This window comes from Cornus florida, unplaced genomic scaffold, assembly GCF_030987335.1.
Source record: "Cornus florida cultivar Cherokee Brave unplaced genomic scaffold, ASM3098733v1 CherokeeBrave_3.0.0_Hap2_Chr03, whole genome shotgun sequence".
Classification (NCBI taxonomy): Eukaryota; Viridiplantae; Streptophyta; class Magnoliopsida; order Cornales; family Cornaceae; genus Cornus; species Cornus florida.
The window spans coordinates 83,202,476-83,226,431 of record NW_026775573.1 but is presented as its reverse complement, the minus strand read 5'-3'; the positions used below and the strand labels follow the sequence as shown (position 1 = coordinate 83,226,431).

Sequence of the window (23,956 nt, the reverse complement as noted above, 5' to 3'; positions counted from 1 at the left end):
GACTCTACGACTGGAACTGATGAGGACCTGAAAAGATAACAACAAAGGTGGGTCAAAACTCATGAATAAGCCCTTTCTACTACATCCCAACAGAGACTTAATATCAATCCATCCTAGTTTGACTCATGCAATAGCTATGTAAGTCAATGTACATAAGTATACACATTATAGACTCTCACTGGACTATAAGACAGTCTCAACCGGATAGCAGATCTCTTGCAAGCACACACGGTGGTCACGGGTACCTCTTCAGCAGGGCACAGATATCCCTAGATCTAGCTACCCATCTCATCTGGCAATATATGCCAATCCTAACCATCGATCACGAGATCTCAAGCTCGTATCCTGGTACCCAATAAAAATATATTTATGTAGGTAACTGTAGCCATATCCTGACAATAGCACAATTTAATGTCATAATTATATCTTGACAATAGTATGACAAAGCATATATGTTTAGACTTATTAGCCAGCCCATATATGTATTAGCAAGCCATATCCTAACAATGGTGCTGCTAAGACCATATCCTGACAATGGTCCTCCATTATACACATATATATAAATATGTATAAGTTTAAAAGCTGGCATACGTATCATGGGAGAGACTTGTAACACAAGTAAAGTTTCAGCTATAGTCTTAGGCATGATTAATAAAAATATTTATCAGAAGTATTTGATATGGCGGTATAAACTTTTATACATATCATGCAATTATCTTATGATGCAAGTAAAGCTATTTACATTATCATATGCATGATCAATTATCACATTACCATCAAAATATATAAAAATAGAAAAATAAAACTACAAGTTATTAAAAGTCTCGTGCTTATAACTTAAAATACAAACAAAGTCATTTATCACTTCCTGAACAATTAGCAAAGCGTTATCCTCTACAAGAATTTTTCAAGACAAAGTAAGCCTTTAATAGATATTAAATTAATAACTTGAAATCTAAAAAAAATTCCATTATATTATTTTAATAGTATTATAGTAGTTACCTTTCAAGTAAGCATTAATAGTCAACATTTAATTGACTCCAAAAATCAAGCAAAGACTAAGCTATATAGACCATAACTTAAAAAAAAAAAAAAAAAAAAAAAAAAAAAACAAACAAAGCACTTTCCTGTTAGGAAACTTAGACAGCTTGTATATATAAGTGCCAACTGATCCGGACACATGAGTCCTTACTGAACATTATGCAAAGCCTAAACATAATAAAAAAATACCAATCCCCAGTTACTAAATCGGCGAAGCCAACTGCCCCTTCAACTAAGCCGAATTCTAAGTCGGCTTCTTCCTACCTTATCCTTCATCCTTCCATCTGAAGCCCTGCAATTCTCTGAAATTCTATAGCTAAGTCGCTAAGACCCATATCTAAATCCCAAAGTGCCCGAATAGTCCATGAATAAAACACCCAAAACTCAAGAATCATTCAAGAAACAACAACTTTATTCATAGAAAATAGATAGAAAAACATACCCAATTTAATCATGTCATCAAAATAACTTCTATCATTAAAATTTAAACCCTAGAATCCTTCTAAAAATGGACCGAACATGAAGTCAAAGAGAATGAATAGAACAAGGACTTGCCTTTTTATAAATTTTGGATCGCAGTCCGATTTCCCTTTTTCTTCTCTTCCTCTTTCTCTCTTTCTTTCTCTCTCTTTCTTTTCTTCTCTTTTCTCTCTTTCTTTCTCACCACCGCTCTCTGGTTTCTCTCTCTGTTACATTGCTTTTCAATACCATACTTTACTGACCTAACAATTATATATAAAAAAATATCTAACCTAATTCAATTAGAACCCACTAACAAGCCCTAAAACTAAAACCACATCACCCTAATACTAAAGACACATTGCTACCACCAATACTCCATTATATATATATATATATATATATATATATATATATGTATAAACTAACTAAGAAAAAAAACAATCCTACAATCACATAATTAATGTAAAGCTACAGGTAAATAAAATATATATAAATACCTATGTTACTCATAATAATTAAAAACAAATAAATAATTAATAAAGACAAATATTACTAAATTATTAAAAATAGTAATAAACACTCCAAAACAAAATGTCACAAACAATTCAAATAACCAAGTAGATAAACAAATAAAATAAAACAAACACCAAATACTTAACGTTTAAATGATAAATAAATAAAATGCTAAAACAAATACACAATCAATTCAAATAGCCACGTAGATAAATAAAAATAAATAAATAATAGTTCACATAGCCACGTAGACATTTAAAATGAAATAAAATAAATAAATAAAACCTTGGAAAAATTTAGGGGTATTACACCTATGGAGAAACAAGTGATGGGTATGCATACAAAACCGTACTTCCATAAATTTCAAGATGAGCTTTATGCTAGTGATGAATATAGATTAAATATTTCAATGGAAAATGAAAATCAATGTTTTTACAAGGCTAAGGTGGTAAATGGAGGCTCTGAAGTGCGCCGAGTTATGTATGATTAGATTACTGAAGAAGTTAAATGCAGTTACCAATCTTTTGAATTTGAAGGTATCCAATGCAAGCACATTCTAGCCTTTTTTATAATAAAATAAATAATTTTTTTGCTCAAACATTATATAATGAAAAGATGGACAAAATTTGCATGGGTTGGAAGTGTAATAGGTAAAGGTGTGGAGATTAAAGATGTGCAAGATAAGTAAGGTATGGTTAGGCGTACCAAATTATTACAACTTGCATCAACTATAGTTGATGAAACTGTTATCTTAGAAGAAGGGACTGAGTTTAAAAGAAGGGATCGAGCTACTAACAAAGACATTGGAAAAAGTTTATGAACAACTTAAGGTCATAAATTCAAGCCTAGATGCTGGAAATAATAGGTTTGAAAAAGAGAAGCAATGGGACGTGCCTCAACAAAGAACTTTTAACGATCTCCTACAAGTTAGAGCAAAAGGATGTGGTAAACGTTTGAGGTCATGAAGAGAGAAAAGAAAGTCAAAACTTAGGCATTGTCATGGTTGTGGCAAAGTTGGACAATCTCACGATAAAAGAAATTGTCTGAAACTTAACAATAGGTAAAATATTTTCTTTTTCAAATTATTATTCACTTACAATTTATGAAATAAATTTTTACTACATTGTTCTCTTTTACAGATCAACCATAAATAGTGATGAGGGTATCGCTTTCGAGTCTGAACATTCAGAACATACCGATCATGACGCAAGTGACTAAACTGTGTCAAAGATATATATATATATATATATATATATATATATATATATATATATATATATATATATATTTTAAATTATTATTTTTTGAAAGCATGTTTTCATCAATTTGTTTCAAAATAATTATGATTTTGTTTACTTTACTTATTTATGTATTCTTCTTTCTGTTATTATCATTTGTACAAAATAATTTAATGTTATTTTGTTTTTATCTAGGTACGTTTGAGGTGGTGAGAAGAAGATTGAAGTTGTCCTTAGCTTTTTTCTTGGAGTTTTATTGGTGAAACATGTTAAAGACTAAAATGTTTTAGTATCAAGGCCAACCGGTTACAAGCTCGGTCACATGCACACCGGCTAAGACCCCCTTTTGTTCCACCTTCTCAGCAGCTGAAGTTGCCATGCTTTCTTTTGTACTCATTGTTTGGATTTCTTACAAACTCCACAATCAAGTTTTGAATATTGATCTAGCTTACTTCAAATACATGAAACACCTTAGTAATTACATTTTGTTCTCTATTTTTTTAAGCTTGTTATTAATAGGAATGTGGATTCTGTTAATCGTTTTAATAGAATTTGCAATAATTCTTCATTTAGTACTTGTATACATTTTCATGGTTGGATTTCTTTTTCATTTATTGGTCTTACTAGATTGGTAATATTTTTGTTAGATTAAATCAATTGTATTTCAAAAGTAAAAGGGCCTAATATGGAAGGCTAACTACTGGTGGTTATGTTTGTGTTTGAAAAATGCTGGTATTGAGATTCACATTTGTTACCCATCATTTGTTCAAAGCTCACAAAAACTACACGATTGCCACAAAATATCCATCTCCACCCACATGACACATACATACACACACACACACACACACACTTCTAATACATTAACTCACAAATAGATAAATGCATAGTAATAGGAAAATAACATCGGGACCCACACGACATGTAATACGAGAAAAGACTAAAATACCCTTAAAAAGAAATTTTTAGAAAGTGGAAAATGGTAAAAATTCATAAACATTACATTCTCCCCAACTTAAAAGGATTTCGTCCCCGAAATCAAGCCATACCTGGGGAAGAAAACAGCGATGGAAACTTGGAGCAAACCTCCTGTTTGAGCTCCCAAGTAGCCTCTTCAACCCCATGATGCCTCCAAAGAATTTTCACCAATGGTATTGTCTTATCCCTTAACAACTTCTGTCGTGTGTCAAGGATCTGAACTGGTCCTTCTTCATAGGAGACATCCTCATCAGTGACCACATCAATCCAACTCAAAATGTGAGACGGATCTGGCTCATACTTCCATAGCATCGATACATGGAAAACATTATGGACTCTGTCCATCTGTGGTGGTAATGCAAGTCTGTAGGCAACCTCCCCTACACGGTCCAAGATCTTAAACGGCCCAATGAACCGTGGCGACAACTTGCCACTCTTCCCGAATCTCATTAACCCTTTTCATGGAGAAACCTGTAGAAAAACGTGGTCTCCCAACTCAAAAGATTGTGGTCATCTTCACTTATCCGCATAACTCTTTTGTCGGCTCTGAGCTGTAAGTAATCTCTATCTGATCAGCTTAATCTTCTCAGTAGTCTCGAGTACAATGTCGGGTCCTAAGGCGGCTGTCTCGCCTACCTCAGTCTAACAAACTAGAGACCTACAAGGTCTGTCATACAACGCTTCAAATGGAGCCATCTCAATGCTCGCTTGATAACTATAATTGTAGGCAAACTCAATAAGTGGAAGGTGATCCTCCCAACTACCTCCCAAATCAAGTACACATGCTCGAAGCATATCCTCTAAGATCTAGATGGTAGGCTCTGAATGGCCATCCGTCTGTGGATAGAATGCCGTACTAAGGTGCAACGATGAACCAAACGTGGCTTGAAGTCCTTCCCAGAACTTCGAAGTGAACTTAGCATCCCTATCCGATACAATAGATAATGGAACTCCGTGCAACCTCACAATCTCTTTTACATACAGTACACCAAGTGCCTCTGCATCATCTGTTGCCTTAATAGGCAAAAAGTGAGCCGTCTTGGTTAATCTATCAATAATGACCTATACGACCTCATTTCCCCTCTGTGATCTAGGAAGACCTGTCATAAAATCTATGGCAATTTGCTCCCATTTTCGCTGTGCTATGGGCAATGACTGCAACAAACCAGTTGGTCTCTGATGCTCAGCCTTCACCTACTAACAAGTAACGTATCTAGCCATAAACTGTGCAACATCCTTCTTCATTCCATTCCACCAATACTGACATCTCAAGTTGTGATACATCTTAGTACCACCTGGATGAACTACAAAGCGAGAAGTATGAAACTCCCATAGAACATCCTCACGATAAACCTTAGAAACAACCAACAAACCCTTGAACCGAAGACCTCCAACTGCATTTAAGGTCCAATTTTTCACTATCTCCCCATTGAAGATTAAGGTGTAAATGGCATCCAAATCTGGATCCTGTCTTTGTGACTCAATCACTCGTCCGATCCTCAAGCATCTTCTACTTCCGAATAGCTAAACCGGCTAAAGTCCCACTAGATTTCTGGCTTAAATCGTCGGCTATCACATTTGCTTTGCCCGGATGATACTACCAGTCAAAATTGTAGTCCTCCAAGAACTCAACCCATCACCTCTGCCTGTTGTTCAAGTCCTTTTGGAGAAAAGGTACTTGAGACTCTTGTGAGTCACCTTGAATCTCTCACCATAAAAATAGTGCCTCCAGCATTTCCAGGCAAATACGACTGCCGCCAATTCCAGATCATGAGTAGGGTAGTTAAGCTCGTGAGTCTTCAACTGCTGAGACCTATAAGACACTACTCTACTATCCTGCATCAGCACACAACCTAGCCCATCACGTGAAGTATCACAATAGATTACATAACCCAAGTCACGCTCAGGTATCACCAACACTGAAGCCGTAGTCAACCTTGTCTTTAACTCCTGAAAAGATGACTCACAGGCTTCATTCCATGTAAACTTGATCCCTTTTCGGGTCAAGCGAGTCATAGGCGTTGCGGAACGGGAAAAGTCTTTCACAAATCTATGGTAATAACCCGCTAGGCCAAGGAAACTCCGGATCTCAAAAACATTTTTGGACTGCTCCCAATTCAGAACTGCTTCAATCTTCTGATGGATCAACTGACACTCCAGCTTCTATGACAACCCAGATTTTAAGAGTTTTAATTATATTTATTTCATTATTATTTTGTGTCATTGGAGACTTTCCAATTGAAGATTGAATCTTTAATTTTAATTAGAGACTTACCCAACTGAATTATTTAATAGATTTGATTTTTGTTGCATATAGATATATATTGATGATATATACATATATATTTATTTTGCATCTAAAGGATTGGGGTTGCTGCCGAAATCAATTAGAGAGATTGAGAATGGAAATTGAAGATAGAAATGGAGATGGAAAAGTGGTATTGCGCGGTTCCCACCTAATGATTTAATGAGTTTGATTTTCAATTGTTGCATATAATATATATTGTTGCCCAAGAATTGACTCTAGAGGAGGGGGGTGAATAGAGTCAATGACAAACAATGGATTATTTTTGCAATATGGAAAAACAATTTCAAACAAAGTACTTAACGTAATTGTGCAATTACAAATATATGAAATAAGCAATTAAATAGCACAATTATAAGACAGATAAGGGAATAGAAATTGCAAACATTGACTCGGTAATTTTAGTGACGTTCGGAAACTCCTACTCCTCGGCTCAAGACTGCTCTTGAGACTTCCCAATCCACTATGGCTTCTCCTTACGGGTGGAGAGCAAACCTTTACATGAAGTAAGACTGCTTTTTTTCCTTGCTAAGAGAACAACCTTCTCTTAGTCTTTCTTTGGGTCACACCAACCCGGTGGGTCAATCGAACCCTTACAATAGATAGTAACAAGAACAATGAAGTACAAGAAATATCTCTCAAAGATTGATGTACAAACTTTAGCTCTTAACTAGAGTATATATGAATATAAGTGAAGCTCAAACTCTATGAATGAAATATGTGAAGAATATAAGATCTTATGAATTCAATAGAATCTCTCAAGTGTATAATAGCGCAAAAACTCTATGAAGATTAAAACAAGAGCCAAAGCCCTTTTAATCTTTAGTAGAATCTCTCAAGATAGAATAAGAGTGAATGAGAAAGATGAAAAGAAGATTTGAGAACAAAAGCTCTCTTTAATGCAATATGAAGTCTTTCAAATGATGTCTCTTAATTATTCAGACTTTCCCCACTCTATTTATAGAGTTTGCAAGCTCAATATAGCTGTTAGGAGTTGAATGCACGAGGGTCGAGAAAAAAAGAGCCGTTGCAATTTGAAATCTGCAGAGCTGCAACCAAACCGGTCGACATGTGGCATAAGCCGGTTGACGTATGCTACAAATCAGTTGATGTATGCTACAAATCGTTTGACATTTTCTTATGAACCAGTTGATGTATGCTTTAAATCAATCGACGTAAATGTGCTTCATCTTGAAATTTGCTACTGCCTAGATACCAGTCGACGTATGCATCAAACCAGTCGACGTAAATGATATGTTCCTGAAATTTTTGTACTGCCTAGATACCGGTCGACGTAAAACTTGGTGCATTGACAGTTTTGACAGATGACAGCTTATGCATAGGACTTTCAGTACAGGACATCTGCATAAAATACTAAAAAATACCAAAAAATTGAAATCCAACTAAATCAAAATGTAGAAATTTAGTTTTAGTACAAATTTGGATTTCTGACAGTTTTGGTAAAAATGAATCCTTATGTAGACCAATGTAGACTTGGTCAAAAATTCTGATAAAATCAGTTTAGGCTAGTTGAAGTATAAAGAGTTATTACTGGGAAAAATTATTTGAAATAATCATTATATCAAAAATCCATTTTTCGCACTTAGCCAAAAATACAATTTTTCATGATGCGCATTCTGGGGTCCTAATGTCCGTTACCAACTCATGGTAATAAAGGCTTTTCATGCCTTAATTGTTGACCAATATGAATTTTATGATTGATGTGCATGGTTTTAGCATTTCTAGCACAAGTGATGAGTTCTTTCAAAGCTTATGCAAGCTTGAACTAACTCACTCTTTAGCAAAGACTCCATATGTCAATTGTATATGAATGAAGTGCATAGTCAAATGCTAATGGATATAGGAGCATACGAATGATGATATGATATGCATGGTCTTATAGAGATGAGCTTCAAATGGATTCATAAATACTTTGACATTGAATCCTAAACACTCACTATCCTATCTACCCTTTCTCCACGCTTTGTCCATGATCGTGTAGGCTTTCAGGTGGACTCGCTTTCTTCCTTTCTTTGAGTTACTTTTTTGCTTGTTGTAATCCAAGCTATCTTTAGATGGACTTTACATTTGGTTCCTTACAACTTCAAGTCTTCTTTGTATCAATTTCTTTCATTGATGTGATCTTGAATAATGGAATACTTGGAATGATCTTTATAGCTTCATTGAGGTCATTCTTTGAATGTGAATAATCTATATAACACTCAATGTAAACATTAATCTTTAAACACCATTAATGGTTTATTATCATCAAAACTACTAGATTGTCCTCGGATGAAACCCTTAAGGTTAACAATATATAGGCAACAAACATGCTGCCAACGAGATTGAGAGAAAAGAGAAGCAAATTGTAATTTGTTTGGTGCGGGTCCCACTTGATATGTTAAGGAGTTGATTTGGTTTTTATTGCATTAGTATATATTATGTATATATATACAATTTAGAATCTGATGCAAAACAAGGAGCTAGCCGTGGGAAAGGAAAGGTAAAGAAAAATGGTTTTCTTGCGGGTCCCGCTAAAAGAGATATTAGAGGTCTTGATTTATTACGTTGAATATATATATTATGTATGTATATATTTTCATTTGAGATGTCTGTTGAAGGACTGCACCCAGCCGAATTCGAGAAAGAGGAAGGAATTGTAATCATGTACTGCGGGTCCCATTAGACATTTGTGGTCAAAATTCGTTAGTGTGTGCGTGGCTAAAGTTTTGGAGACATATTTAGTTGGTAGGATCAAATGAATGTAAAGATAAGGAAAAAACAAGAATAAAAAAGTGGGTGGCGGGGTCCATTGTCTTTTGGTTGATATTTTTGTATAGTGTCGGTACAAATGTCTTTATATTGTGTACTTTGTGACTTGGGTAAATGATTCAGAGAAGAGAAAAATTGAGGAAGCATAGAGAGTTTAAGTGCAAACAGAGAGCTCCGAGATTTCATAGAGGCCGAGACCAGAGAGTTGAGGCTTGATGATTTATGATTCAGTGATATTTTTACTTTCAGTGTAGGGTTCTTCATACCTTGAATGGCCTAGATGATTTTGTTTCAAATATTTTATTAACTGTTATTTTGTTAAAATTGCATATATGTATTTTGTTTAAATATATATGTATATTTTTGTGAAGTTAATTTTACATGAAACTTCTTGAAATCCTTGTTATGGTTTTTCCTACTCGGACTTCCCCCGTCTCACCCCCTTTCAGTTTAAGGTGCCGTGGATTACTAGTTGGATGCTTAGGTGGAATAGTTGGTGTTGAGGATTTAATTTAATTTATTTTAGAGATGTGTATTTTTATTTGAGGAAATTGATATTGTATCAATAAAATGATATTTGTTTTGAGATCCTGGGTCTAATACTGATGTATTTCTGTAATGCCCCGAATTATCTAAATAAAATTCTCGATTTATTTAAATCAAAATACATCAATAAACACCCAGGATAGAAAAAGAAACACATAAAATCACTTCCTCAAATAAATACACAAAATCTCTAATTAAATAAATTAAATCCTCAACACCAACTCTTCCACTTAAGCCCGCTACTAGCAATCCAAGTTCATCCTTGGTACCTGAAACTGTAGGGGGGTGAGACAGGGAAATCCCAGTAGGAAAAACCATAACAAGGATTTCAAGAAGTTTCATGCAACATTAGTTTCACAAAAATATACATATACATTTAAACAAAAATACGTATATGCAATTTAAACAAAAGAGCAATCATCAAATATTTGAAACAAATCATCCAAGCCATTCAAGGTATGATGATCCCTACACTGTAAAATAATATTTCAGATCATCAAGCTTCAACTCTCAGCTCTCTGTGTGTTTTAGACCTCTCTGTTTGTGTCTGTCCTCAATTTTCTTTTTTATCAAATGCTTACCAAAGCTAATAATATATAAAGAAAAAAGCAAGAATGAAAAAGTGGGTGGTGTGGTCCATTGTCTTTTGGTTGATATTTTTGTATAGTGTCGGTGTGACGACCCTGGTTTTTAGGCCAGTGTGTCCTGTGATGAACCGAAGGTTGACCCTATAACAGATCTGATATGCGGAAGCGAAAACAGAAAACAAGACTCTAAGAAGTCAAAATGACCTTCCATGAGGTCATGGAACTCAATGAGAACTGACGCGGAAGCAAAAGACCAACAATATGACAAATAAGCCCCCAGGGGCAAAATAGTCATTTTTGAAAACTATGGACTCGGGTGCCACCAAGCACACCACTGGAAGGACAACGAAAAACTAATCAAGATGGACTCGAGAATCACTTGATTCGGAGTCCAGATGAAGAAAATATGAAACTCCAAAGTTTCAAAAAAATCACATTTTTTGGGTTTGAAATCAATGCAGTAAGGGTACTTCGCAAGGGGTAAAATGGTCTTTTCTGACAAAATTGAATGTAACTGAGCATACCGTTAGATAGACCAGGAAAAATTAAAGAATTTAGACTCAAGAATCACTTGATTCGGAGTCCGGACGAAGAAGATATGAAACGTCAAAGTTTCATAAAAACCAACTTTTGGGTTTAAAATTAGTGTGGCAATGGTACTTTACAAGGGGTAAAATGGTCTTTTAAGATATAATTTGATGCAATCGTGGTGAAGCAATGGCTTACATTTTTTCAAGTTTTTCATAACATTTCATGAAGTTAAAAAGTTGCATAGAATACAATATACATGTCATTGGCCTCCGGCCTCATCTCATACATATCAAATACATTGAAAGGAGTGTACTTAAGTACACATTACATACATGGAATCAAACATACATATTTTGACATATAAGTCTACAAAATGACATTTCATGCTAACATTTGCATGAAATGGAAACTTGAAAGCTACTCGACATCCAAGGAATGCTAGGCTTCACGAACCAAGTCTTCGTACCTGAAATATGCTCCAGTATCGTAGGGGTGAGTAACATAAAGCTACTCGTAGGAGATGAGCATGCATCGACCTAGCATTTTACAAATTAATCACTTTAAGGTGAAACATGTTAAAGGGGCTCATGCCACCTAACGTCTATGTCCAAGTGAGACTCGGGGAGCATCCTAAGCTACCTTAGAGTCTAAGCAACAAGAATCATGATATACATACGTGTATGAAACGAATCATGGTTGGGATAATCTAAAGAACACGACAAGAAGAATGCTTGAGCATATATTAACATGAATTGCATTTTCAATTCAATTGAACTAGGTCTAGAGTAATTCGTACAACATAACAAAAGCATATTTGAATACAAGTTAACAAAAATCACATTATTCATTCAATTCAACAACAAAAGAGCATGCTATACAATGCAACAAGGTTTAAGTTCTCAAAGCCATCAACTTAGAATCTAAAGCACAAAATAATAGTAGTGGTTCATGCCACCTAGCGTCTATGTTATAAATGAATCAATAGGATCAATCCTAAGCTTTATTAGAACGTCAAAACACGATTTTCAATATCGATGCAATTTAACCAACATTGGAACTTCCAATACAACGCATAAAGCATAATTTCGCAAAGTTAACATCCTGTAACTTAAAATGGAACGACAAATAAGAAACAACAAGTTACAACATCATCTAGTTATCAACTTGAAATTGAAATGCGAAATCAAACAAAGTGGATACTCGGACGTCACGCCGGATTAGACCGACAACATAGTTACTTTAGGGTTACTAGCCCATGGGTAACCTCCCTATGTGAGCACTAGACTATATATAGAGGGACTATCCCCCGTACTAGAACCATGTCCTAGCCATAGTCAAACAACGACATCCCCAAGTTTCCGAAATCAATAAGTCGTGCAACAACGCATATATCAATAGGAATATGTAAGATAATCAACTATCTACTAAGCACAACCAAATTTAGAAACCTATACAATACATGCTCTAAATCCACAACTAATATGATATGATGAATGTCGAATCTTCAGTGTGCGATTCGTTATACGCTATGCATGAAAGATGTTAAACACGAAGTGTGCAAATCATTACACAAGGCAACAATATATTCAATAAGGAAAACATATTCTCATGAATACAAACATAGCAACTATGTTATTCAATGTTCAAAACATAACCAAATGAATATACAACAAGTCCAAGTCTATGATTTGAATATAGAAACCACTTCTAAAACACAACTAGATCATGAAGCAAATTGATAGAATTTAAATAGATAAACACAATTAAATTCTCTAGATTCCGATCCAATTTCAAATAACCTCAATTTAATACATGTTAAAGGACATGGCATGGTCATCACCTATATCCATTCTAAAACTCAATTAGGTTGTTGGAACAACAAAGTAGAACTTTAATTAAATCATGCTAATTTAATTACCAAGGTTCTAAAACAACTTTTAATAGTTCCAAATTAATATATACTAGTAAACAAGTCATGGCCAATACAAATATCAAGTTAAAACCTTAATTAAGCTAATGGGACCACAAAATAGATTTTAATTAATTCTTTTAATTAAAAATCTCTAAATTTTTAAACTTAACCAAATGCTCTCAATTTAACATATCTTAGAGAATATGCCAAGGACTAATGTAATATCACATTACAAGTTTATTTCATTCAATTTAAGATCATGTGACTTAACCTTTCACTAAAGTTAAATATAAATTAAAAGTTGCAATTCTCATGCAATTAATCCCAATTTAATATATGTGAACAACTATACCTAAGCTTAATTTTCTAGCATGCCACAATACAATCCCAAGTTGTATATCACCATGAGGATTAAATCTTAATCATGGAATTTAATTAAATAAAAGGTTTCAAAACCTAACCGAATATTCTAAATCAATTATATGTGAAACTATATGGCATGTAAATCAAGAATATCAAGTCGGAATTCAAATAGAGTGAATAGTGCACTCGGGGTAAATTAATTAATCAAATTAATTAATAATTACTAATTTTCAAAACACCTCCAATCACTTTCAAATTCAACTATGTTGACGAGCATGCTAAGGCCTAATTTAGTATGCTAACACATATTGATCTTAAGCTAGTTAAGGCCATGTGAATTAATCTTTCACCTAAGATAAATATTAAATAAAATCTTTAATACTTATTCAAATGTTCCAATTTTAATACACGACAATGAGCATATCAAGGGGCAATATAAAATCATGCTACATGTTTAAACCAAGTCATGAGCAACCGGGAAAATTAGATCCCGTACAAGAAAAATAAATAATAAAATCTCTAGATTTTATATTTAATAATGCAAATAAATAGTATAAGCATCACAAGCATGATATATAACAAGAATTTAAACCTAGAACATCTCCTACCTCAATTTGAGATGAAAATCTCAAATGCCATCAAAATGGAACGGCTCCGAATCCGACGAAACTACTAGGTTTTGTCGGGGACAACGCCGTGAACATAACCCCCATGAAAGCCCCATCAAAATCATAACTTGACCTCAAAACCAAACTCAAGAAATGGTCAAAACTAAATTCTAATAAGGGGGAAAGGTAGAGCACGGCGAGGGGAACAACAAACGTTAAGGCCGAAGACTTTCCATCAAGGAAAAGTGAACCAAAAGAGGAGAGAGAAGATGGCAGCACCCCTTGGGCTACCATGGGATCTCCAGGTCGTGCATGAAGAAGGGAGAAGATCAAAAATGAAATATCTCACCCCCCTTTTATAGAAATCTCAAAAAGTGCCCCGTATGGGCCCCGCCGGGTCAGAAAAAGTAAAATTTGAGCAGACGTGCTTAAACGGCAAAACTTTGTGTACGAAAAAGATTCAAAATTATAAAATATGGACAACGGAAGAAACGGCGTCAAAAACCGAGTCCCGACCAGAAAGTTTTGCCCAAAACAAGTTTGGCGAAAATTGGGGCCAGAAACCCTGAAACCGGAAAACATCGACCAGGAGGAAATTCCAAGAGTACACAACTCAACAAAATGTGAAAATGAATCCCATATGAGGATCCAGTTTCAAAAAAATACATTTTGCAATAACTTTCATTAATTACACAATGGCCCCTCCAAAAAGTGAAAACTGAACTTATGGCCCATAATGAAAATATCTTCCAAAAATATTTTCTTAAAAACCCATGAAATAAAATATCTTCAAAAGATATTTACGAAAAACACCCCAAGAAAAGAAAATAATTTCAAAGAACTTTGAATCCATGCCCCCTATGGACACCGGGAACAACCAGAGTACTTTCTTGCAAAAGTAAAGATACGTATTTTGTGGAAACCACTCAAGATGAAGGCACGTGAAGTCAAAAACCAACTCTGAGCTTGAAAAGTGAGGTTGTGCCAAAAACTGACAAACGGAGATAAGATGACATAGGGAAAAGGACGAAATAGCGCATAGTATCGAAAAACGAAAAATGTGAAAATGACTCGGTCCTCAAAGGAAGTTGTCAATTCACATGAAAGAGTCTCAGAAACCAATTCCGAGCACTCGAGATGACACTAAGTGACACGAAACAGAGCTCAGAAAGGAAAATTAAACGAAAAAAATTCATTCGTAAAATTTCAGGAAAAAGGAAAGGAAGGCAAATGACCGGGTTGTTACAGTCGGTTCAAATGTCTTTATATTGTGTACTTTGTGACTTGGGTAAATGATTCAGAGAAGAGAAAATTTGAGGAAGCACAAAGAGTTTAAGTGGAAACAAAGAGCTCCGAGATTTCACAGAGGCCGAGACTAGAGAGTTAAGGCTTGATGATTCATGATTCAATGATATTTTCACTTTCAGTGCAGGGTTCTTCATACCTTGAATGGCCTAGATGATTTTGTTTCAAATATTTTGTTAACTATTATTTTGTTAAAATTGCATATATGTATTTTGTTTAAATGTATATGTATATTTTTGTGAAGTTAATTTTGCATGAAACTTCTTGAAATCCTTGTTATGGTTTTTCATACCGGGACTTCCCCCGTCTCACCCCCTTCCAGTTTCAGGTACCGTGGATTACTAGTTGCAGGCTTAGGTGGAAGAGTTAGTGTTGATGATTTAATTTAATTTATTTTAGAGATGTTATATTTTTTTTTGAGGAAATTGATATTGTATCAATAAAATGATATTTCTTTTGAGATATGGGTCTAATATTGATGTATTTTAATTTGAATAAATCGAAGAAATTATTTAGAAAAATCTGGGGCGTGACAGAGTGGTATCAGAGCCTGTACCAGTCGGAAGTGTGAGTGTAGTGATGATGTATTTGACGGGTGTGAGTGAGCGAGTGTTTAGTTCTGACGAGCTACCACTAGTAGCCTGGTGTTGTGGGCAGGTGTCGTTCATTGACAGCTACTGGGATGGTCAATAATTATGTTTCGGTATGTATTGTCCTGGTTTATTATTGGTCTTGTTTTTGTAGGCTGGTGACGGCATCGACTAGCTACCATAATGGTTACGGAGTGTGTAGGCTGGTAACTAGCACTGTCAGCTACCACAACATTTCACATGTCATAGTATTTCACATCGCCTAGGGTAAGGATTTTTGGATTGTGTTTTGCCACTTTTGATGCTTTTGGGATGCAAATATTGTTGGATTTGAATTTCGGGACGAAATTCTTTTTAAGTGGTGGAGAATGTGACAACCCGGATTTAATAGAGTTTTAATTATATTTATTTAATTATTATTTTGTGTCATTGGATACTTTCCAATTGAAGATTGAATCTTTAATTTTAATTAGAGACTTACCAAACTGAATTATTTAATAGATTTGATTTTTGTTGCATATAGATATATATTGATGATATTTACATATATATTTATTTTGCATCTGAGGGATTGGGGTTGCTGCCGAAATCAATTAAAGAGATTGAGGAATGAAATTGAAGATAGAAATGGAGATGAAAAAGTGGTATTGCGCGGGTCCCACCTAATGATTTAATGAGTTTGCTTTTCAATTGTTGTATATAATATATATATAGGCAACAAACATGCTGCTAGCGAGATTGAGGGAAAGGAAAAACAAATTGTATTTGTTTGGTGCGGGTCCGACTTGATATGTTAAGGAGTTGATTTGGTTTTTATTGCATTAGTATATATTATTTATATATATACAATATAGAATCTGTTGCAAAACAAGGAGCAAGCCATAGGAAAGGAAAGGTAAAGAAAAGTGCTTTTCTTGGAAGTCCCACTAAAAGAGATATTATAGGTCTTGATTTGTTACGTTGAATATATATATATTATGTATGTATATATTTTCATTTGAGATGTCCGCTGAAGGACTGCACCCAGCCGAATTGGAAAGAAAGAGGAAGGAATTGTAATCATGTACGGCAGGTCCCACTAGATATTTGTGGTCAAAATTCCTTAGTGTGTGCGTGGCTAAAGTTTTGGAGAGATATTTAGTTGGTAGGTTCAGATGAATGTAAAGATAAGGAAAAAGCAAGAATGAAAAAGTGGGTGGTGGCGTCCATTGTCTTTTGGTTAATATTTTTGTATAGTGTCGATACAAATGTCTTTATATTGTGTACTTTGTGACTTGGGTAAATGATTCAGAGAAGAGAAAAATTAAGGAAGCACAGAGAGTTTAAGTGCAAACAGAGAGCTCTAAGATTTCACAGAGGCCGAGACCCGAGAGTTGAGGCTTGATGATTCATGATTCAGTGATATTTTCACTTTCAATGTAGGGTTCTTCATACCTTGAATGGCCTGGATGGTTTTGTGTCAAATATTTTATTAACTGTTATTTTGTTAAAATTGCATAAATGTATTTTATTTAAATGTATATGTATATTTTTGTGAAGTTAATTTTGCATGAAACTCCTTGAAATCTTTGTTATGGTTTTTCCTATTGGGACTTCCCCCGTCTCACCCCCTTCCAGTTTCAGGTACCGTGGATTGCTAGTTACAAGCTTAGGTGGAAGAGTTGGTGTTGAGGATTTAATTTAATTTATTTTAGAGATGTTGTATTTCTATTTGAGGAAATTGATATTGTATCAATAAAATGATATTTCTTTTGAGATCTTGGGTCTAATACTGATGTATTTTGATTTGAATAAATCGAAGAAAGTGACACTTTCTAAGACAACATGTGCCAAAAACTTAACCTCTTGTAGCCAAAATTCACATTTCTCATATTTGGCTTAGAAGTGGTGCTCCCACAGAATCTGCAATACTATCCTCAAATGGACCTCGTGTTCCTCCCGAGTCTGTGAATACATAAGTATGTCATCCATAAAAATTACCGTAAACTGGTCCAGGTAATCGTGAAAGACACGATACATTAGGTCCATGAATGCCGCTGGTGCATTAGTTAGGACGAAAGGCATAACAAGGAATTCATAGTGTGCATACCGCGTACGGAAAGTGGTCTTTGGAATATCCTCATCCCTAACACATAACTGATAATAACCTAACCTCAAGTCAATCTTTAAAAAATAACTGGCTCCTTTCAATTGGTTAAACAAATCATCTATCCATGGCAGTGGATACTTATTCTTAATGGTGGCATGATTCAACTTCTGGTAATCAATGCATAACCTCAAAGAACCATCCTTCTTCTTAGTGAATAAGATCGGTGCACCCCACGGTGACACACTCGGTCAAATGAAACCTTTCACCCTCAAATCATCAAGCTACTTCTTCAATTCTTCTAATTCAATTGGTGTCATACGATACAGTGCCATAGAAATTGGTGTGGTACCAGGAAACAAATCAATAGCAAACTTCACCTCTCGATGTGGAGGTAACTCTGTCATGTCCTCTAGAAACGCATCCAGAAAATCGCATGCAATCACTGGATAATCGACCCCGCGAAACTTAACATCATTATTAGCGAAAAGGCTAGCCAAAAAGAACCATTGTTGATCTCGACCATTAACACCGTAAACTGAAGGAGTGAGAGAATCACACCAATCTCCCACAAAACAGAAACAATCCCCATTCGGGGTACACATTGACACCCTATCCCTGAAACAATCAATGACGGCTCTAAAAGATGATAACCAGTCCATCCTAAGAATGACATCAAACCCTGTCGTCTTGAGAAGGATGAGATCGAACTCTAGCACTCGCCTGACAATGGTGATAGAATAACTCCTACAAACTCTACCAAGAGTGACTAAACCCCAAACAGGCGTGTCACCACAAAGCGGTTTGTCTAACTGACTGACTTCCAAACTTAATGCACGTGTGAATAAAGAAGCAATGAAGGAATAAGAGGCACCAGAATTAAACAATACACGGGCCCAAGAATGAAACACAAGAACCATACCCCTAACAACTCAAGGATTGGATGATGGCTCGGTTGGAGTGAGCACAAACACACGACCCTTAGTCCTCTGCCCCTGAGAACTGAGAACTGCCTGCTTGATAACCATACTGCTGAGTGGTTGTACTTGAAGAAGTCCCTCTGCCCGATAGAGAACCCTGGGCTGACATAGCTGGCTGGGATGACTGAGGTGGTGGTGGCAGTAAAAATCTTGACTGAACTGTAGCGGATTGTGTCTGCCTCTACTGTGAACCTCCACCCCTACCTGAGCCTGTGCTCTGCTGTGGGTAGTCTTTCACCTAGTGGCCCTGCTGGCCACACCCAAAACATCCTCCCATGGCCATCTGAATCTGTGGGCACTGCAACTTGTAATGCCCGGGCTACCTGCACTTGAAAAACATGACATCTAGCCTAGAAGACCCCATAGAAACTATTGCTGTGGGTATAGATCTGACTGACTACTGTCCCTTAGACCCTGGTGGTTCATTCTTTTTTTTTTTTTTTTTTTTTTTTTTTCTGTGATTAGCCCTCAGAAGTAGCACCCATTCTCCTGTTAAGCTTGTAGGACTCCTTAATGGGTTTCTTGTCCTTATTCTCAGCCTCTACACTGCCTTTGCATATTCTGTCGGCTCTGCAGTAGCTACAAATGGCTTAATGGTGAAATCAAAGCCATCAACAAATTTCTCTATCTTTCCTTCCTCATCCTCAGCAAGTCTTGGTGCAAACCTCAAAAGTGATATGAACTTGTTCTCGTATTCTGTAACTGTCATGTTTCCTTGCTTTAACCCATCGAACTCCTTCTTTAGTTCTTTCTCCTTAGGTGCCGGAAAGTACTTCTCGTAGTACAGCTTCTTAAATGCAGCATAAGTTATTGTATCCAAATTATGAGTATGAGAAATGGTCTTCCACCAAATCTCAGCGTCCCCAACAAAGTTATAAGTTGCCAAAGTGATCTTCAACTTGTCCGTCGCCAAATTCATAGCATTAAGTTGCTTCTCCACCCTATCCATAAAACTGTCTGCAACGAGCAAATATGGGTTACCCTTAAACAGAGTCGGCATCAACTTCACAAACTTAGCAATGTGATAAAGAGTATCGTCTGACTCACTTTTCTTTGGAGGTGGTGGTGGTGGTGCTAGTGGTGGCACAACTTATGACGATGATGCCCACATCTGCCGAAACACGTCATGCAAGACTGCCTGTACGACCAACTTTAACTACTCCTCACTTATATAAAGAGGTGGGTCAACGATCCCCCTCGCGTGTCCCCCTCTTGGTGGGATCAAATCACACAACAAGATATCCTCCTCAACCTGCTCCCGATCCCTTTCCATGGGATTGGAGCTAGAACTCTCCCCTAGATCCTTTCGTAGTGGCATAACGCTATAAAACTAGAGGATGGATTAAAAACAATGACACTGATACATACGAGAACGGAGTCTTCACATGAACGACTCAACAGAAAATGATAATACTTAAACACTTTCCATACTCCAGGAAAAACCCCAACCAATGATGAGCATGATCATGCTAATAATATACAACTACTTTAAGCACTTAGCATATATTCACATAAGCAACTAGGCAAGTAGATAGTTAAGTATGCTTTTAAAATAACAAAACGCTTAGCAAATAATCACATACACAATGCAAATGACTCACACAACCCTAGGTAGGCCTCTACCCGTCGTCCTAATGGTTTTAGAACTATTGCTCTGATACGAAATTTGTAACGACCTAAAATCAAGAGTCCGAATTGCTAACCGGGTCCTTACCCAGACCCGAGGTGACATAGGGGTACTATGGTCATTCTACATTAATCTTAATGATTTAAGGTCCACTAAGGGTAAAGCCGTCATTTACTAGAGTCATTCTATGAATTAAATGAGGTCCGGAGGCCTTGTAGCCATGCCACATCTTTCTAACACTCCTAGAGTTCATAATGGTATAATGGTCTTTTTGCATGGTCAAATAATAATATTAAGCCCAAAAGGATAAAATGGACTTTTACTGTATTCAAATGGTGATATAAAAGCCCTTGGGGGCAAAATAGTCATTTTCTGGTCAAAATACAACATTCACACCCTTCAGGGGTAATTTTATCATTTTCTAGGGTCATTTTTGCACTTTAACTGGGGGTCATTGGGTAATTATATTGAAATATGAAGTCCTTGTGAAAATGTTAGTTCATCTAACCGGTTAGAAGATTTCTCCTAACAGGGTAGATGAATGGTCTAGTAAGCTTATAAGTTTTCAGATCACATCTAACCGGTTAGGAGATTTCTTCTAACCGGTTACATGAATGGCTCGGGGAAAAATTGTAAAAAAAATCATGTCTAACCGATTAGGAAACTCTATCTAACCAGTTAGATAATGAAAATTATCTAACCCCTTCTCTGCCCCATACATCTAACCAAGTATAAGAAACTCCTAACCGGGTAGTAGAACACCCAAATTCCTATTTAACTGGTTAGGAAAACCCTTCTAACTGGTTAGATGGGAAAAACCCATCAAACCAACACACTGTCCATTCATCTAACCAGTTAGGTGTTCCTATCTAACAGATTAGATGATGCCCACAGATGAATCTAACGAAATTCCTATTTTCAAAACCCAATCAAATGCAATTCCTAAACGCCTAAACATGAAATTAAAACTCCATAAACATTATTAACCCTTAGATGTTTCATAAAATCTACAAATATCATCATTCATACATCTTTGAAACATTTATACAAGTGCAAAAGAATATGTTTACAAGATGATGAGGCCTCCATGGCCATAATTACAAAGGCTTCGCTTGAAGCTCACAAAAGAATATAATTACATTACAAAATCATTGTTCGTACTAGTCTATTACAAAAATATCAAAAATCCATTCTACACTCCTAAGCTTGTGAAGGTGCGTCGTCTACAATATCCTTGCCATGTCCTGAAAATGATAAATATGGGGTGAGCATGACGTCTCAGTAGGGGATGCCTAAAGCATTAACTTTGGGCTCCCTTGAGTCAACAAACAGAGAATAGTTAAAAGAAATTAGGGTTATGCACTGGAATACCAATAAACCACAATTAACACAAACATACCATCATGCTATGAGATGTCATGCTTTCTCGACTACCATTCCAGGCCCAACTCACTGAAAACCGCTAACCAACTTTACCGAGGCGAGATTGATTAGCCATCTCTAGTTCCAAACCCGACAACTATTTGGGGCCTAGCAATCAACGTTACACGTCTAAATCCGGCACGCGCTCCTTCTAGGTCGAATTAGCTCAGGGCTCACGAAACCCAGTTCCTTTCATAAAATCACTTTCCCAACCATTCCCAAATCACTTTCTTTTTAAAAACATTTCAACCATAATTCCCCAATCATGCTCATGCCATGAATGAAATCAAGCATTATAGCGATCAATATTTTCATGTTTTTAATGTCATAACAACTGAATTACACATATAATCAACATCACATTTAGACTTGCTTTTTCTATTCAACATATAACACTATTTCAACTTAAAATTTAACATTTAGAGCAAGTAAAACATGGAATCAAGAAAAGAAACTCAAACAAGAGATAAAGCATGGTACTTTAAACATCCCTACCTCAAAGATACAACCCAAAGCCCCTAGCTTCCAAGCTCGAAAATCCCTAAATACATGTAAGACTAGTAGAGAAATGTAGACATTGAAGAGTAGAACAACCTTTCTTCCTTTCTCCCCACCAAGATGTTCCTTTAGCTAGCTCGAATCTTAGAGAGAAGCTTGAGATTTTAGAGAGAGAAAGTGAAATGGATAAGGGAGAGAGTGTGGCCGAAAGTGAGGGAGAGGAAATGAAAATGTGGTCTAAGGTTGGCCAATTTCTTCTCAAAATGAATGGCTTAAAATGGGTCAAAAGTCCACCCAAACTCAAATACCATTAATGCCTTTCAAAGCTCACTAAAACTACACCATTGCCACGAAATATCCATCTCCACCCACATGACACATACATACATCTATATATATATATATATATACAAACACATCTAATACATTAACTCACAAATAGATAAATGTATGGTAATGGAAAAATAACACTGGGACCCACACGACACGGAAAATGAAAAAAAGACTAAAATACCCTTAATTTTTTTTTTCCCAGAAAATGGATAATTGCAAAAATTCAGAAACATTACAGTCGTGAAAATTGTTTTCAAGTTGGTTTGGTAACACTTGTAGGGAAAGTTATGTTCTTTAGGTTCATGGAATGGTGTGATTGAGAGATTCACGTGAATGAATGATAGAGATACTATGTATATTGTTTTGAACCAACATAAGAAAGAATAATTAAGAGATATTGAGAGGAATTCTCATTATAATCCATTATCTTTTTCATATTGGAATTTGTTCAGTGCACTTTGTGGACATAGCCCTAACTTTTGGGTAAACCATGTATATCTTGTATTCTTATGTGTGATTATATTTTATTCTTCATGATTGCTTGTTTTACTCCTTGGACATCATTGTTTTTTGGGTTTCCACTATAACAACTAGTATCAGAGCATCCGGTTATTTGGTCTCCTTGCTAACAACTGGTATCAGAACCTTTGGTTAAAAGCCTTAGGCACATAAGGTGTTTGATGAAATTACGGTGAAGTCTTTCGTATCCGACCTATTCGTTCGAGTGGGAGTAATGGCATCAGGAGAAAAAACATTCATATTCATGATCGAGAAGTTCGATGGCACAAACTTCAATTTCTAGAAGATGTCAATTGAGGATTTCTTATTTTAGAAGAATCTGTATCAACATTTAGGAGAGAAGTCAAAGGAAACAAAGGATGTAGTTTGGGAACTACTTGATAGGAAGACTCTTTGCACCATTAGATTAACATTGTCAAACTTAGTTGCCTTCAACATCAAGAGTGAGAAGATGACGAGATCTCTCATGGCCCTTTTCTAGTATGTATGAACATCCGTCTGAAGCAAACAAGGTAAACTTGATCAAAAAGGTGTTGAACGTGAAGATGGCTAAAGGTGGTAGGTTCAACGAGCATCTAAATGTGTTCAACGATATTGTTGGTTAATTAGAGTTGGTTGATATCGACTTCAAAGACGAGATCTCAATATTGCTAAATCTAGGGCAATTACAATGATATTTTTGAAGGAATTATTTATTGGGAATAATTACTTTTATTTTATTTAAAATGATTTGTTTGATT

At 35.8% G+C, this 23,956-nt stretch overlaps 1 protein-coding gene across 1 annotated transcript; it reads right to left on the bottom strand.

The window, feature by feature from the left end:
- Nucleotides 1-18,121: 18,121 nt before the first annotated feature.
- Nucleotides 18,122-19,817, bottom strand: LOC132301768 (uncharacterized). The gene is made up of 3 exons (XM_059798995.1): nt 19,368-19,817; nt 19,022-19,140; nt 18,122-18,665 (listed from the first exon to the last, which is right to left on the bottom strand). Exons 1-3 carry the CDS (start codon nt 19,815-19,817, stop codon nt 18,122-18,124), a joined length of 1,113 nt encoding a protein of 370 aa, XP_059654978.1.
- Nucleotides 19,818-23,956: the final 4,139 nt, after the last annotated feature.

Bases quoted from the DNA above. Each gene is read 5' to 3' on its own strand.
- LOC132301768 (XM_059798995.1), bottom strand. From the start codon at position 19,817: ATGCCGACTCTGTTTAAGGGTAACCCATATTTGCTCGTTGCAGACAGT. The intron at 19,141-19,367 runs GCAGTGTAGAGG...TTTCAAGTGCAG, and splicing joins AGCCGACAGAATATGCAAAG to GTAGCCCGGGCATTACAAGT. The intron at 18,666-19,021 runs GTAGGGGTGGAG...ACGTGCATTAAG, and splicing joins ACAGCAGAGCACAGGCTCAG to TTTGGAAGTCAGTCAGTTAG.